Here is a 16,551-nt window from a genome sequence, read left to right as displayed (position 1 = left end):
CATCCAGTCAGTCAACCGGCTAATGTGTTCAAGACGTATGCTGTGGCCCTTGACATCTCTCAGGAAATTTAGATTGGGGCTGAATTTTATGATTTATAAGCCATGCGGATTTCTGTCGTCAGCGGTTTTGTTTGCGAATGTTGGTTTTGAATTATACCACATGCAGGGAGTGCAGGAAGTGAAATGCCAAATACAGTGAGTATGGCTAATGCTCTAATAGGTGTAAACGCCTTTGAAGGCGGCGTATCCACCGGGTTTGAACTATTGACCGATTCTCTGCAGCGGGGCGGTTGCGGTATCAAATGCAAGCTGCCCCGGGAGTTGAGGACGGGAAGTTATTTCCGTGTCTGCGGGGAAAACAATTGTCATTAGAAGCCATGCGGCGATAAAATACAAACAGCCAGATGATGGAGAAGCAGCAACGTGCTCCAAAAGCGGCATTAGGAATGCTAGCTGCTGCTGTCTTCATCGCCCTCCGAATCGCTGCTGCTATGCTGAGCTAGCGCTGGCGCTAGAAGCCGTTGAAGCTCAACCTTCTGAACACCCGTAAATTGTACAGACTGTCCTTTTCGTCTTGGAGGAACAATATTATCGGGCCGATCGGCGTTAGGAGTGGATATTCGTTGTAGCTTCGGTGCAGCAGGGACTATCCGCAGGCTTCTACGGGGCTGCTCCGCTGGCAAGAACGGCTGAGGTGCCCTCATGCTTGATCGCCTTGGAGCTGTAGTAGCTTTTCGGTCCAAGGCATGGTGTAGGTCCTCTGCAGAAGAATCAGCTGCAGATGTTGCTCCTAGGGGAAGCCGTGTCGTGCTTGTAACAGACAAGCGTGACCCCGTGACTGCTATTGAACTGTCCGCTGGTGAGTCTAGCTGAGTGGCAGCAACGATTGAAGCGGAGCTCTTAGAGGGGCAAGAGATCTCCTCCGGGTACTCCGCTCTCCAAGAATGCGCTTCTTGCCGTTGATGCTTCTGCTCCTTTGCTAAATCCTTTCCTACTTCTACTAGGTCAGTGAGGCATTCGCTTGCTTCACTGCGATGCAGCAGCAACTTCTGGCGTTGGCGCTGGTCCTCTTGAGCAAACCGGTCTTCGTAGGACGTAGAGTGCCGCTGAATTCGCCCTGGAACTGCCGAAGTTGTCTGCCCTCGACCTTGATTCTTGCCCGTAAATCCAGATGCTACGTTCTTCCAAACGCTCTTAAGCCTATCTCTGCTCTCCGGGTCCAGCTTGAACGTCCCAAGTTGAGTGAGCACAGCACTTTTCTGCATGAACGACCCTCCGGTTTTAGTCCCTCGTTTGCGGCGAAGAGTGCTACGCCGGGAGTCATTCCTTGACCGTCTGCGCGCGCAAATGGGCCCTGACGTTTCCAGAAGAAACAGCAAGTGCTGCATGTATCTGATTTGGTCGGGTACACTATTGCGTTGTAGTAATCTTTGTGTCCTCCAGAAGGATTGAATTTGCAGCGCTGCGAGATATTGCAGGATGTTAAATTCCGGCGTCACTGCAGCATCGCTAAAATGGCTCATCCATGCATTCACAAGCCTTGGGTTTAGTTCCACCTTCTGCTGGTTGTTGAGAGGATCAAATGCAGCAAGCGGTCCTCTGCGCTGAGCGTGCGCCTCACAGGCCCGGCACGTGGTAGTAAGCACCATGTCTCTGATGTGCACCTTGTTCTCGTGGACGGGAAGAGGATATACCGCCAAATTTGCAAGAATGGCCTGCATGCGGCGAGGCCCCAAGTCGACGTAAAGGTCCTTGAAGCCTATTGGTGGAGGTAGTTCTGCCAGAACTTGGACAGCTACGTGAACTGGGAGCCAGCTGAGTTTCAGTTCCCGTAATCTCCATTTGTTAAGCAAATCATGTTGCAGCTGGGCTACCTTCCAAAGAGATTGATTTCGTTTTGCATCCACGTAGCCCTTCAGCACGGTACTCGTGAACAAATTCATAAGCAACAAAAAAGCCACTGCAACAAACGATATTGCGTAGGGCAAGATCGACCACCCTAGGACTGCCGAGTCCCTTTCACAGTAGAAAGCACGGATCTTTAGCATGGTGTCGTGCCAAATCTCTCCAGTAGAGAAGGACAAGAGCAAAAGCAAACTTTCCCCGAGCGATGAAAAATTAAAGTGTTGCCCTACTTCTACATGCGCGTCATAGAACAAACATGTCCCAAGCAATCCATAGAAAAAAATAGTGATGAAAAGAAACAAAGCAACCCTGCATAGGGAGCTAAACACATTAAATAGTGAGATGGAAATCACACGCATCACAGGAAGATGATTGCAAGCAATATAAGCGACCCGAATCAGTCTGAAGGCAACCGGCCAGAGAGGCTCTGAGGGGAAAGCAGTGTGCAGAGAATTCGTAAACCCCACAAGTAGGGCTATCAACGAACCTGTAGCAACCGCCAGGTCCATAATGTAAATGCCCTTCCGAAAAAGTGCCATTTTGAAAACGGCAAACCGCACGCACTGTTCAATGACGTATGCTAGAACGACGACTGCGTTTATCCAGAAAATCCATATTTGGTAGTTGGGAAAGGACCACCGGATATCGCTCTCTGCCCATGCCCCTGCTGCCAACATTGTCAAGCAAGATAAAAGCGAAATTACAGCCACTGCCGCATCGAATGGCTTGCTGGTGATGATTCGCTTTAGCCATTCTCTTGGTTCCACCCCCTCACTATGCAGGACGCCACCTCGCTTATCGCCACCGCGGTTCTCCACTATATCGGTTATAAGGTTCGAAGTGAAAATGGCTCGTTGCATTTCGTTCCAACGGAGGACTGTTGCGCTCCTGAGTCCCCCCGTGTACTCCATGTTGGCCTGCTCTTGGTCCAGCACATCGACAATAATGCCGACGAACAAATTTACGACGAAGACGCTAAGCAGAGCAACCAGAAAGACGCAAATGAGTATCGTTATGACGCGGTAGCTCTTTCCGAGGTTCAGAAAGTCCTTCATGATGCCTGGCCAACCTTCAGAAGTTGTCAGAATAAATACACTCAAGAAACTTTCGCCAAGGCTTGTGAGATTAGCATAGGGTAAAGGTACTTCTGGCGAAACGCCTGCTACAGGTTGTAGGAAAAATCGGAGGTTAAGAACAAAAAATATGACGAGTAAAATGAAGATGAGACATAAGCGAAATATTCTTCGTATGGCCACTTGCAATGCAAGCCCCAGTCTATGCATTCCTGTCCCTTTGAATAGGCGCAGAAGCCAAATACAGCGAACGACGCGCGTACATTGAGCAAATCTGAAATAAGCGCTCTGGACCATCGTTTCGTCCACCTCGTTGCTGCTCGCTGAAAGTGCGGCAGCCAAGAATGCCCAACCTGTAGCTTGAAACACTAAATCCAACCAGTTGAAGCAAGAGCTGAAAAAACGATATTTTCTGCAGAAGCTGAGACGTAACAAGATATCCGCCGTCAATAGGGCTTGGAATCCCAGCTCAGTATACCCAAAGGCTCGCATAAAAGAAGTACGGGTCTTCATGCAACAATCGACAATCAGCTCCAGAACAGATGCAATTTGGACAAGTAGCCGTACCCAATCCGCCCCGGTGATTCCACATACCCTCCGAAGGTGTGCGACAGCAACACGGCACTTGGTAATCACGAACTGAATGCACGTGGGCAGCCGCTCAAACTCCTGGTGTCGCATATCCACTTTATTGTTGCGAGGACGAAAGCTGCTGCTAACAGATGATCCCGACTTTGTATTTAATTCGGTGAGCGAATTGACTCCTTTTGAATTGGGCTCCGTCTTCTGTCGATTGCTTGTTGAGACGGCTGAAGGCTGAGTAATCGCTTCAGAGTCGGTACTGACCAGACGGCCAGCGTACGCCAAATGCAACAATGGACTGTCTGGATCGGTTGGTGTAAACTGCGCAAGTCCTGCAGCTGCTGTTGTCCGCAGGAGGATTTTGGCCTGCTTTAGAACCTCCTTAACTGCACTCCAGCACATGCCACGGAGCTCTCCGATCGACAACTCTTCTTCTGGCGTGTCGGCGCCTGCTGCAAGCAATATGCCAAAAAAATGTGATGGAAACGCTGACTGCTTGAAAAGAGAGGGGTGTATTCACGGCCTGTTTGGCGAAAAGGCTGTGGCGGGTGATTAAAGGTGTGTGCTGCTACCTGCTCAGCTATAGCTATATCTATTGGCACTGCCAACGTTTAACTAATGGGGGACCAAATCGTGCCCGACGCCCCCTAGTAGTGTATATGCTAACAGTTAGGCAGCAGCTCCGCGCACCAGCTAGACTTCTTGAACCTGCGTAATCAGGTGAGGCTACTGCGCTATCGTCCGCTGCGAATTTGACTGCTGCCTTGTTGGATGTTCCCAGCTTCACACCGTTATCAGTGATGTTCAAGATGCGTGGGGCGCTGCGCCCATCTGCCCTCTGAATATCGGTAGAGCCATCCTCATTGGTCCTATCAGCCATTTTATCTGCAGGGCGCTCAAGTAATTGTGCAAGGCCACGTTCGGCAGCAGCCTTGTCGAAAGCCGTGTCACCTATTAGTTCTTTTTTCGCAGGCCTGTCGGAAGCCATTGAAATAATACTGTTGGTGTTGCTGGTGCTCCTGTCCCTCCCCCACAACACGCTGCCAGAACTGGCCCTTGTGGCCATACGGCTACCTTTCCTTGCAACTGTCTTGCAGATATCTACCACAACGGACGTCTTGCGCGCGAACTCTCCTAGTGCCTTTGCTGACTTTTCTCTCTCTGATCCTGCAACGATGCGTGACAAACGAACAATGGAAGCTCTAAGCGTCCTTGAGTTCTTTGAAATTGTGCCCGTTCTGTCCCACTGGCCCAAATCCAGAGGTCAACTGCAGTGGACCTCTCTGGTAGTGGGGAACGTGACCTGCGTGGCTAGGGAGAAGCACCCCACCCGTAGTAATAGCTTTTATAAGCTCGTCCCTCTGGTCTTCTGTCTGCATGTTGGCAAACGTGTAGAGCGCCTGAGCATTTTGGCCCTGGAGCGCATCCTCCACGGGCATCGGGATTCCCGCGTTACGACAGGTGACAATGAATTTGGCCGCGTACTTCACGCCAATAGACTTTTGGGTTTGAATAAATTTGCTGATCAGAATTGCTCCATACAGGTTAAAAAGTAAACAATTTAAAAAAATCAGAGAGAAGTAGAGGAATGTGTTTATTGCTGCCACCCGGGACGGGGCGGAAAGGATAAAATCAGACAACTGGTTGGAGTCGGATGTGACGTGTTCTTCTTCTTCACCGTAGATCTGACGTAGTTCCTTGAAGAACAGATGCCAAGATTCTCCTGTGAGGATACTGAAAAAAAGGAGCAAGGCGGTGACGGCGTTTTCAAAGTTGAAGTATCTCGTCAAGTTGAGGGAAGCATCGTTTCCATGTTGTGCTAAATATTTTGGGTCCGCGAAGAAGAACAGGGCCAGCTGTGACACGACGATGCACGAATAAAAAAGCAGCATCACGTAAGGCATCAGGGAGTTGTGCAACGACCAGACCATCTCTGCCGTTAGCCGCAATGAACAGAAACACTTTACTACCTTGAAGACTCGAAACGGACGCAGCAAGGCGGAAATGAGAGCTAATACCCCTAGAAAGCCGTCAGATTCTATGGCTGAAGCTCTGCAGTCACTGATATTCGGACACAGTGCAAGGGCTAGAAACCCATCTAAAATGGCGAGGGCGCCAATAAGTACGTCCAGGCAAATGAACCCGTTTTTAATGCCCCTTCTACCGAATGCCAGTAACAACACTATCGACTCGACCACGAACGTCGCGCTAGTTAAAAGGTCTAAAATAGAGAGCAGTAAACTAGCGTTCCTTCCACTCTGAGCAAACAGAACGCCCATGTCAATGACAACGACAACCATCATCACGGGAGAGGCGGCCCTATGTGTAGCTAAGCGAAACGCAAATGCTCTACTTTTCATGTAGAGGGAATTCATGCGTTTTTTATGTTCAGGGAATCTAATTTCAATTGCCCTTCTAAGCCAGTCTCTGGTCATATACCAATAGTTTGAAATTGCGCCGTTGAAGATGGGAGCAAATTCACCTTCATCTACTGCATCACCCGTCTTCGCGCAAGGAGGTGATTGCACCAAGGCGCCAAGGCTGTCTTTTTTTTGGTTCAGCTCTACCATCAGGTACTTGAGCCAATCTGTGCCCAGCAGCTGGTACACCCTCCATTCAGATTCCTTTAAGATGGCCGGGCGAGCAGGCGATACAGCATTAGCAGCGTCAAAAGCCTCCCAGAGCACCGCTATGCCTAGGTTCATTATCAACATGCTCCCTATGACCACCAACACAGGAAACGTTATATATGCGACAATTCCGTTACTACGGTGATCACCGTTTGCAAGGCTCTTCATTGTAGCGGACCATCCTTCTTGAGTAAATCCTTGGAGGAGGGCGACTGCCGCTGCTCCCAATGTTTGAACACCGAAAACACCATAGCCCGCTTGTTCATTTGTCTGTAGCTCTTGCCAGGCCCTATCCTGAAGACGTTTTCGTTCTTCGGCGGTGCAGGAAGAAGTAACCGAATGTAAAAATATATTGCGGCACTGCGTGCTGCCTTTGCAGGGAGAGATGTAGCCAGAGCAGAAGAGAGGCTGTGTCTCGTCAAGATCCCAGAAAAAGCTGTCTGCAGAACATGAATCGCTCTCCTGGACCTCCGGTGGTAGCGGTAGTTCGGGATAGCAACGATACCAGCACGCGAAGCCGTAGAAATGAAGCAGAACAACTAGTACTAATAACGAAAACACCAGTACGAAGATGCATACAGCTGCTAGGTCGTTGGCACTGCGCGTCAAGTTGTTTATGGTTGATCGAAATGCCCGACAAATCCTTAAGACTGACCACGCCCGCATATTTCGGAGGATGGCGAAAATGCCCAAGGCCACTGGCGTATATGTCCACCAACCCATGTCGACCCCGAGACGGTAGATCAGATCCGCTGCAATATTAAGTAAAAGGAATAAGTCAAGCCATCCAGAACACGCACGAAAATAAGCCCGTCTGGTTGACCACAGTCCCCGAGAGCAGGCACCTGTAGCCACCAAGCAGATGAAGCCGAAAAACACAGGAAGGCGGATCGCCCAGAACGAACCAGGAAATGTCACGTTCGTCACCTCCAAAGAAGCTCCAATGCAGTCAACTAAAACAGCTAATATAAGCAAAAACCTCGAAAGCCGAGCATTCCGCACTTTGAAGCAGAATAGCGCCCAGGGGCCTCTGGCGGTGGCCAGTTCTGCAGTACCCATGGCCACCGTTGAACTGGTGGAAATAAATGAGCTCATTGCGCGGCTGCGACTGCTGCTGAAACGCGCATCCGTGCGCTCAGTTCCCTGAGTCACAGAACTGTTGGTATGTGGAGCCGCTTTACTGAATCCGGCACCCAGCACCCCACCGTCGAAAGAACGTGCCCGTGGAGCCTCCATTGGAGCCATCTCCGTAGGTAACAAGACAAACGTGTTACTGTCTTCGGCGCTTTGAAAGCGCTACCTGACTCTACAGGCTTATGAAGTTTGCCACAGATTAACACTGTACACTCATCAATGGCGTAAGCTGGCCGTTGATTTCTCATAGACGTGGCCTCCTATGCACAATGCGCTGAAAAATCGTCACTCATCTATCTTTTTCCGTGCTGCGGCAGTTCTGCGTAGTCAGCGGGAGTCCCCATCCCGGCGACCACCCCCTGAACAAGCCACCTCAAGTCTTCGCATGATCCCTCGATCTGAGCCTGATTTCAGTGGATACGAAACCGACTCCAGCAAACCCAGCATGCCCTCTGGATGCCCTGTTGTTGAATATCCTTCACCTGGAGAAGACGCCAACACCATCCAGATCAAAAAGACCCTTTGGCTCACTGGAGTTTCTCTCCTGGAAGCAGCAAGCAGTGCCATCCACCTCCCCAGCTGCAGTATTGCAGGTGACCTCCACGGCGAAGTTCCCTCCGGGAAGTGGAGCTTGGGTCGGAGGCCACAAAGAAGAGAAAAAGCCATACAAAAAAGTGGGTGGCACTTCGGGAGGAATACATTGAAGTGCTCGCGCTGGTTTATGCGAGGCCCCTGTCTCCTTTGTTGCGCTTCCCCAAAATCCTCCTTTCGTTAGTGTGCGCAATAGTCTGTTCGGGGGCCCCATAGAACAAGAAAACTCTCGCGGCCATAGACTACATTGGTTCTTAGCTATAAGGTGGTGGCGCCAAGTTTCTGTTTAACTACCCATATCGAGTTAGCCTGGATGGCCTGGACCACGGGACCGACCATGGGGCTGCCCGCATGGATCACCACGAGACAGCTGGAGGCGCCTTTGTACAGGACACCGCTCCTCTTTATATTACTTTTGCTCTTCTTTAGAACAAAATGCTTCGAGAGCTTTGTCAGTGAAGTGCTGTCTGTAACGAAACATGTACATCAGTGCAGAAAGACGACTCGACCGTAGCCCCCGCTCACTTCCTGCGCAGTGGAGGCTAGCCAACTATTCCCATAAAGTGAGCAATTTGATTACACTGCTTTGCAAGCTATTCGATGCACTTGAAAGAAGTGTCTGGTTTGAAGGGGTCCGCCCCAATGGCGCACATGAGAGCAACCAGGCAGAGAGCAACCGCCTTATCTCCAGGCCGCGATTTCCTGCTGAGCGCTAACGATGCCAAGCATTTGTGAAAGAACAGCGAGTTGATCTGGAACGAGCAGCAGGCCTTTGTGTTTCAGGCCTGCGAACGCCTCTGCTGGTCTGTTCGGTTGTGCCCCCCGACTACGCTTTCTATGGTTGCCATGTTCACGCGAGCCACTAGGCAACTGTTGCATCCACTCTTTCTAGCTATAGTTATTCTGCCTTCATGTAGCAAGTGTACGAAAAGACGCACTAAAAGAGGGAAGGTTCAGTGTATGGGATGGAAACATGTGTGTAACATGGCCTGTGTGAAGTCCCCACATGTATTTTTATTGTCGCGCTTGCTGGATACGAAGGGCCAAGTTAGTGTTTAACAGTTGCTACGATATTTGCGCATGAATAAACATGGGGTTTGGGCATTATTGCATGTGGGACTGCTTTGCAGAAAGTATTATGACGAGCAGTACAACAACTCAAGATAGGCCGTCTCCTCTCCGAGGCAGCCCCAGTCCCTTGCACCGCTGTGCCCAGGGTGTCTGGAGACTGAAGAGAATATCTGATGCTTATGGGTAAATCTTATCTGAGCTTTAACTCGATTGTAGCTCGCAACGGTCCTCGTGTAGGATCGAGGTCCCTCGTTGCAAAGAGAGCAGCCATAGCTATACTGTATCGATGCGTACATGGAGCTGCATACAGTTGCTGCAACGTTATGCTAGCAGACAGGGCTGGCAATTTAGCCGCACTTTGTTGTGCAGCTTTGCCTGTAGGAACGGAACAATTTTTGACGGTTTCTGAACCGGGCTCACGCAACACGCTGTTTTCTCTGCCAAGCAGAAAATAGGCGGGGATTCATTTAAGAAAGAAAATAGTGAGCTAGTCCAAGGGATGCAGCGCCTTTTTCCATTGACACACGTCTTGAAACAAAGTCAGGAAGATCGAGGAAAGCCTGGCACCTAGCGAGATTTGCCGTTCATATGGGCAACAGCTGTGTAGTTACAGCCAGCTATACGACCACCCCTGTTATTGTACGTCTATATATATATATATATATATATATATATATATATATATATATATATATATATATATGTATATATATATATATATATCCCCTTAGAGAACAATGCCCTTTAAGATTTCCGCACTTTCCTTCAAGCCGTGTGCCAACGGGGGAAGGCATCCAAGCCCGTGTCCTATTGCACGGTTTTCTGGATATCTGGCAGAAGACGTGTAGAAGGCTTAGCAATTTTGAAGGGTCTCTTCATTCAAGACTCCCCTCAACCTGTCCCTCCATAACTGTCGAAAGAGTACATATAAACCGCCAAGACTTCCATAACAGCATTTTGAAACAGTATCTGCTTTAACGTGATAGCGTTTGAAACCTTGTTCCAGGAGAAGCCATTGGTTGTCGCCACACCGAGCACCATAGAAGGCCCTTACGGTGGTCCAGAAGTAACAAAAATGGAGGTTCTGTTGAAAGCCGTATTGAAATGGCATCATTATAGTTTGGCACAGTTTCTATCTGCTGTTTCGCTGCGGTTACAACTGATTCAAAAGCGTCCACAGGTAGTCATTCTGGCACAATTTGGCAACAATGCGAATGTTAGTTGCGCTAGCTTTGCTTGCAGTGGATTAAATTCCTCCATAATAAGTGCAACTGACTCAATAGGATCTTCCATATCCTAGCCACTGGGGATGTGCAAGTCATGCCGTAGAGCACGTGCGTGGCCAAGTGGATGGGTTTTACATTCTGGATTTCTGTTTGTCTGCACATTCAGCCGAAAAAAAACATTACTCCCATGCCAAACAGTTTCAAAAAAGTTTTAACTGGCAGAACCTGGGGGACTTGCTGCCGCATTTCGCTTCAAATACGGGGACATGGCGATGCGGCATGGAAAACTCGGGAGCGCATTGCAGGCTGACAGGCACACTGCGTTCAGCGAGAAAGGCTTGCATCCGCCAGGATATGAAAGGCAGCAGTAGACTTTTAGTAATTCAATCCAGGGGCAATAGGAAAGTAGTACACTGCTCCGAGCATCGACGACAGATAGACTTCTCGGAGACTGTTGCGATCTGGGGCGCTGAGTTCCGGATGCCTATGGTGAACTCCCCATGAAACAGGGAAATCAAGCTTTGAAAGGCATATGCAGGGGGAAATGAATTTGAAATATAACAAGAAAGTGCTTGTTGCTGCTGTTGCTGGAAGTGCAACTCCTGCTGGAGTTCGGTCTAGATCTACAGTGGTCCACGGAATTGCAGCCGTGTGGTCATTCAGCAGTTTTGTTCTCCAGGCACCTCCATATATAGAACCATACACTCTACGAAAAACTCTGGGTGGTTTTCGTGCAAAATTTGCTCTGCATTAGCGGGAAACATCAGGGAACATGCATTAGATACAGGGACAATATGCTTTTCGGGGCTCACCCGACTCCTGGTGCACGTACACGACGGCCACAGCGGCACCGCTGGCCCCACGACACAAGGCATATCCCTATAATAATTTTTAGTAAGGCTTCTAGTCTCGAGATTTTCTGCGTTTTCCTCTTCTTGACTGGAGCTTCGCCTTCTACTGGCTGGAGGTTCCAACAGGTGACCCGTGCTGCCGTCCTGCGGCAGCAAAAGCAGCAAAAATGTTGGATCCTCTAATTTAAAAGTCAACAGATTAAGTGGAAGTATGCAATGGAAGCTAGGCTGCGTTAAAACGGGAGGATCAACTACTCTTAGTGTGCTCCCTTGCTTCCCCAGTGGGGGGATGTGTGCAAAATCTTTGCGCATTTCTGGCCCCCCTAATTTCACCGAAAGATAGGAAACAACCTATACTGAAAACTTTTAGAGCTGTTAGTACTATTTGAGTAAACTTAAGGGTAACTGGCTACCGAATGTTTGTTTCCCTGCTCAACTACTCAGGGTCCACTGGCTTCGGTACGCTGCATGTGATTAAGTGTCACCGCAATGAGCAAGCCAAAGCCAGCCCAATCAGAGAAGCCACCGGCGCTTCCTAAGCGCATGACTGGTCACAGGCGCTCTTCTCTTTCAATCTTTTTTAGGGGAGAAGAGCCGCAGGAGAGCGATGAAGCGCAGGTACCGCGACCCCAGCACATCACCACGCAGGCGCAATTTTCCAGGCTTCAAAACCCAGCGCATAGCCTTGGAAAATCGTTTAGGCTTAAATGGAATAACGTGCTGCAGCGCACTTGCTAGTTTATGCGTTGATTGGGGTTCGTTGTTCGACGGACACATGCTTCTCCGCCGAGAGGAAGCAAGCTAGACCTTATAAGTGACGATGCTGTACTGGAGGTTTTTCATTTTTATTTGAGCTCCACTGCAGGCAAACCAACGTTTAAAGCCAAAAGATCAAGTCCAGTTGACTCCGGAGGAACTTCGTCAACGCATGCCTCCTAAGATCTTGTATCCCCAAAATCCGCGCGCGCCACAGAACATTACCCGCTTCTCCTTCAAAGAAAATCAGTTTAAAAAAGAGGGCGCCGTCGAGCAAACTGTTTTTCATCTATGCATGGAAAGGTAGTAGAACATTCGCTTCAGGAACCAGCAAGTTTACCAGAAACTTGTGGAAGTATAAGAACATGCCTATGGGGAATGCTTTGCATCGTCTTCTATACTTTAACTCAATGGGTCATGCTGCTGGATTTGCGCGCTGCAGTACGCTCCTTCTGAAGGAGAGTCCAGAAGCTGCAGAGCAAGAGGAGCTCCTGCGTCTCCGGGAGGAAGCAGAGGAACGCCGAAGGCAGTTAGAGGCTGTAGAAGTTTCAATTGAAGATGACGGCGGTGGGTAGTAGTTAGCCAAAGGAGCTGCTAGCAGCCTCCTGGCCACCGCGCAGTACATATTCCATGGACACCTTATTTGTGATTGCCTAACCTAAGCGGTTTTCCGGCAACGACAGACGCTTGATGCTTTGGTGCGCGTCTGCGCAGCCACACAGGATGAGGAGGGGAGGGTGATGCGCAACCAATTCAACAATGTGGATAGGGCCACGCAGATCAAGAGCCGCCCCACTGTGTAAGTGTTTCACTGCATTCACTCACCTTCGCGCTCAGCTGTCTCTGCTTGTGTGTGCGTCGGTGAATACCGAAGGGTCGTAAAACCTGGCGGCGTTGGTATGCGAATTTGATTTTGCAGCGAACAAAGCTGCTCAACACTGCCACCTCCGAAACGGCTGTGCTGTGGAACCGGTATGGATTATCCGAGGAAACTCTGCTAGTGGTGGAGTGTTGGTGTAAACTCCCCTCGAAGCGTAACACATAGTAGCGCTATCAACATTCTAAGAATATAAACAGCTGAGCGCGGCACTAAAGTGCTAAACCTTCGGGGGCGTATACTATGAGATTTTCAGCAAATTACTGGATGATATGGGACGCTTATGTGAAGGAGGCTGAAGCGCAAAGCCGAAAGGAGAATGAAACGAAGGTGCGCACATGATACCACGAACATTGGAGTTTTGACGCTGGCGACATTAATTCAGAACATTGAATGCATCACTGCGCTTGCTGGATGGTGTCTCTGCCCTCGCTGCGTTGTTAGCCCGGAGACAGGCAACCGTTGAAGCTGCCACACCATGATTCTGCTCGAAGCCTTTTGAGCTCAGAAAAGTTCAGATGGTCCCTTAAGGTAATTTGAATTCAGCTTGCTGTACTCGAAATGATTCTGTGGACGATGCACCTATCAATGGTGCCCCATTATCGGTGATATGCTTCACAATACACAGCCCAACGAGAGGCTGAGCTATGCTGAAGTGATTTGCTTATGCTGTCGGTCAAATGTCCATAGCGGTGCAGCAACCCGTACTGGAAGGGTCTTAGGGTACGTCGATTGCCGTTCAGAAAAAGCAAAAGCTCCCAATACATGATTATGCAAAATCTCGTGTACATACAGGTTTTGGAGCGTGTGGTGAGCTTCAACGCTCAGCAAGAGGCTTATCGAATCTTTCAATCTACAGAGGAGGAACCCGCTGATGCGCCACTGGTGATCACTCCGATCTGGGAGTTTAGGTTCTCGCGAGCCAAGGGAAAAGATGCCATGGTCCTTCGCTGGAACCCACATTATCACGACCTTCTCGCTGTCGGCTTTGGTGAGTGACCTATCCTGCAGCAGTATAGCCACCGGTTTCTCTACACAGCCTGCTCACTCGGTTACTGCTCACAAATGCTGTAGAGGCCGTTATTGACTTCGCTGCTGAGAATTAGCATTCTTATCGCGTGTTGGAGGACAGTCTTGCTTGCTTTCTATGGATCCAACTGGCAGAAAAAAATATCTTTCCTGAAGGTCAAGCTTTTGGTGTTATTCGTGCGTAGGGAACTACGAATACGTCAAGCAAGGTTGCGGATACGTGTGCTGCTTCTCCCTGAAGAACACGTCGCATCCAGAATACTTTTGGAAGCTTGATTCTGTTAGTCGTGTTGGTTGCAGACTCGCTCCCGCTATGCGCCGATCTCTTCTAAACTGCAAATGAGAGACACTCAAGCCCTACCCCAACTTCAGAAACGCTGTTCTACGTTATCCGCATCCTAGTTGTTGAAAGTAGAACCATTGTACAGTACTGAGCAGCTTTCTGCATTTAACAATGCGGTGCGATGCAGAAAGTATGCAGTCTGGACTGGCACCCCCAGCAACCGTCACTATTGTGTGTTGGGCTGTACGATGGCAATGTGGCAGTACTTGATGCAACATCACCAAGCAAGAAACCATGGCACTATTCGACAGTGAAAACAGGAAAACACACCGATCCTGTTTGGGACGGTATGTTTATCCTCCTCGCGCACTTCCTGGGAATACCAGAAGCGGATTCCCTATAGGTACTGGCTTACAGGAACGGGGTGCTGCAAAGGGCCGCAGACATAACCGATGCAAATGACCATTACCTGTGAACTTGCCGTCGCCCCCGATTGCTCTGGGTGTTTCTGTTCAGTGTGCTGGGAGGTAGATCCTGCTACCAGCCAACTTTCGTTTTTCTCAGTCTCAGCTGATGGACGTATCATGCGCTGGACTATACTTAAGAGCAAGCTTGAATCTGAAGTCGTAAGAAGCCATAGCACGCAGTGTTCAGTGGACAAACTTTTCGATACATCCTCTCTGTTTACTGCATTTTTGACGGCAGCTAGATTCTAAGAATTTGTTGACGCTTGTACAAGGACTAAATGCACTGTTTGAGTACATCGGCTTTTCTGTGCAGCTGCTGACACTGAAGCGCGATACGGGAACACTTGGAGGAGGCGACGCATCACCAAACACTGGCTCCTCAGCCGTTCTCCCTCTCGCCACTGGCCTCTGCTTCGATTTCTGCCCGGCTCGGCCACAAATGTTTGTCGTCGGAACTGAAGAAGGGGCCATATATAAGTGTTCAAAGGACTATAGCGGCCAGTTTTTGGGCGCTTACAAAGGCACGCTTCTGGCAGGACGGTGGCACGCCCACATGTTGCGGTTCCACAACATAATGTGAAGGCGCAACAGCCTAGATGTTCACGGGCGCTGCAAGTGCCAGTCAAAACACTGAACGATTAGCCGGTAGGGGAACAAGCTAACGACAGTAACACAGTGCCATGTTCTGCTACATTTAGGACACGATATGCCTGTAAACACACTCCATTGGAGCCCGTTCAACGAGCACATTTTCCTATCCGCTTCGGCGGACTGGCGGGTCATGCTGTGGGACGATCGGCTTCAGCGAAGCATTGTGACACTTGATTACGGCACGGTATGTAATCCCTGAGCCCTCCGAACTTCAGTGGTACTTAATGCTCCGTCGCCTCAGCTACCCTACACAGGCCGGTTCATCAAAATACAAGGCAAAATCGGAGTTGAGCTTCTTCCTTCAGTCGCTGTCACGTCCTATATACAAAGACATGACTTGCTTGCTGTGAATCATACATTGTGAGCAGCCAGTAAGCGATGTGGCTTGGGCTCCCTACAGCTCAACGCAGTTTGCCGCGTTGACGACAAATGGCATGGTAAGAAACGAGACATGTTATGTTCGGCGTGAAATTACCATGAAACATTGCATGCGAGCACTCTTGTGATAGTTTGCATTCTTGCAACCCCTACCGGGCAGCCTGAGTCACAATTCCTACCATGCAAAACGTTATGCCTACAACTAGCCCAAGATACAGTTACCCTTTTGGCAACGCCCTCAATTTAACGTGAAGGGTGAAAACTGTGTTCCTTTGCGTGCGTCCTGCGGTTTCTGCTGTGTTCCGACAGCTGCATTTGCACGATTTAAGCGTGCATAGGAGACTCCCTGTCCTCTCCCAAAAAGTGTGTCGCGCACAGCGTTACCCTTGCTAGCCTCTTGGGACCTCCCCTAGCTGATCCAGGGAGCGCCTGCTCACCTGATGCTCGGCCGACAGATCATTCAATCGTTAATTTCTTGGACACTACGGTAGCTGCAAATGTGGGCGAGGGCGTGGCTGTGCAGGTATGCAGTGATGCCGCTAGCGCCCGAATCTGTTTCAACACAAAAAGCTTCGTTCTTGCAGTTGCCGAGACGGGCGGCACAGTAACAATCGTAAAGCTCCCGCAAAAGGTGGCGAAAGTTCCGGTGGGTCAACCAATATAGTCTTCAGCAGATTAGAATGATTGACTTCTATATTCCACCAAAGGCAAACTTAAGGCAGGCATTACTTAGCCTGCCAAAAAGTGTATCAATGAAATTCACTCTTTTCAAAACATCTCATCATAGACACTTGGACCCAACATCAGCACGCTTTGATTGTGCTGTGAGGGTAAGTTGACTCTTTGAAGCCGCTTGCACTTGATCAATGCCCGGATGTGATAGACGAGATTCATTGTTTTCTCTCCACATGCTTGCTCGTATATCACACTATGGATTCAAATTTTTCGTTTATAGACACGATGCATTGGAATCACTGTTTGAGGGACAAGTTGTGTTTATTTCAGGAAAAGCCGGGTGATGCTGACAAGCTCTCCATGGAAGCGTGG

General features: G+C 49.4%; 3 protein-coding genes across 3 annotated transcripts; 1 reads left to right on the top strand and 2 right to left on the bottom strand.

Moving 5' to 3' along the window:
• Positions 1-449: 449 nt before the first annotated feature.
• On the bottom strand, positions 450-2,960 carry EMH_0026360 (cation channel domain-containing protein, putative; the record flags this gene model as incomplete). The annotated part of the gene is made up of 2 exons (XM_013497151.1): positions 450-1,960; positions 2,393-2,960. 2 exons carry the CDS (start codon positions 2,958-2,960, stop codon positions 450-452), a joined length of 2,079 nt encoding a protein of 692 aa, XP_013352605.1.
• Positions 2,961-3,180: 220 nt separating this feature from the next.
• Positions 3,181-7,426, bottom strand: EMH_0026240 (Voltage-gated Ion Channel (VIC) Superfamily, related; the record flags this gene model as incomplete). The annotated part of the gene is made up of 4 exons (XM_013497150.1): positions 3,181-3,301; positions 3,604-4,012; positions 4,251-4,727; positions 4,891-7,426. 4 exons carry the CDS (start codon positions 7,424-7,426, stop codon positions 3,181-3,183), a joined length of 3,543 nt encoding a protein of 1,180 aa, XP_013352604.1.
• Positions 7,427-11,606: 4,180 nt separating this feature from the next.
• On the top strand, positions 11,607-15,055 carry EMH_0026130 (dynein intermediate chain, putative; the record flags this gene model as incomplete). The annotated part of the gene is made up of 9 exons (XM_013497149.1): positions 11,607-11,681; positions 11,929-12,122; positions 12,262-12,386; positions 12,534-12,618; positions 12,739-12,791; positions 12,953-13,026; positions 13,492-13,687; positions 14,525-14,634; positions 14,789-15,055. 9 exons carry the CDS (start codon positions 11,607-11,609, stop codon positions 15,053-15,055), a joined length of 1,179 nt encoding a protein of 392 aa, XP_013352603.1.
• Between the last annotated feature and the right edge of the window lie 1,496 nt (positions 15,056-16,551).

This window comes from Eimeria mitis, genomic scaffold, assembly GCF_000499745.2.
Source record: "Eimeria mitis Houghton genomic scaffold, Emh_scaff25, whole genome shotgun sequence".
NCBI lineage: Eukaryota > Apicomplexa > Conoidasida > Eucoccidiorida > Eimeriidae > Eimeria > Eimeria mitis.
The sequence above is the reverse complement of the archived record's forward strand: the minus strand, read 5'-3'. Positions and strand labels throughout refer to the sequence as shown.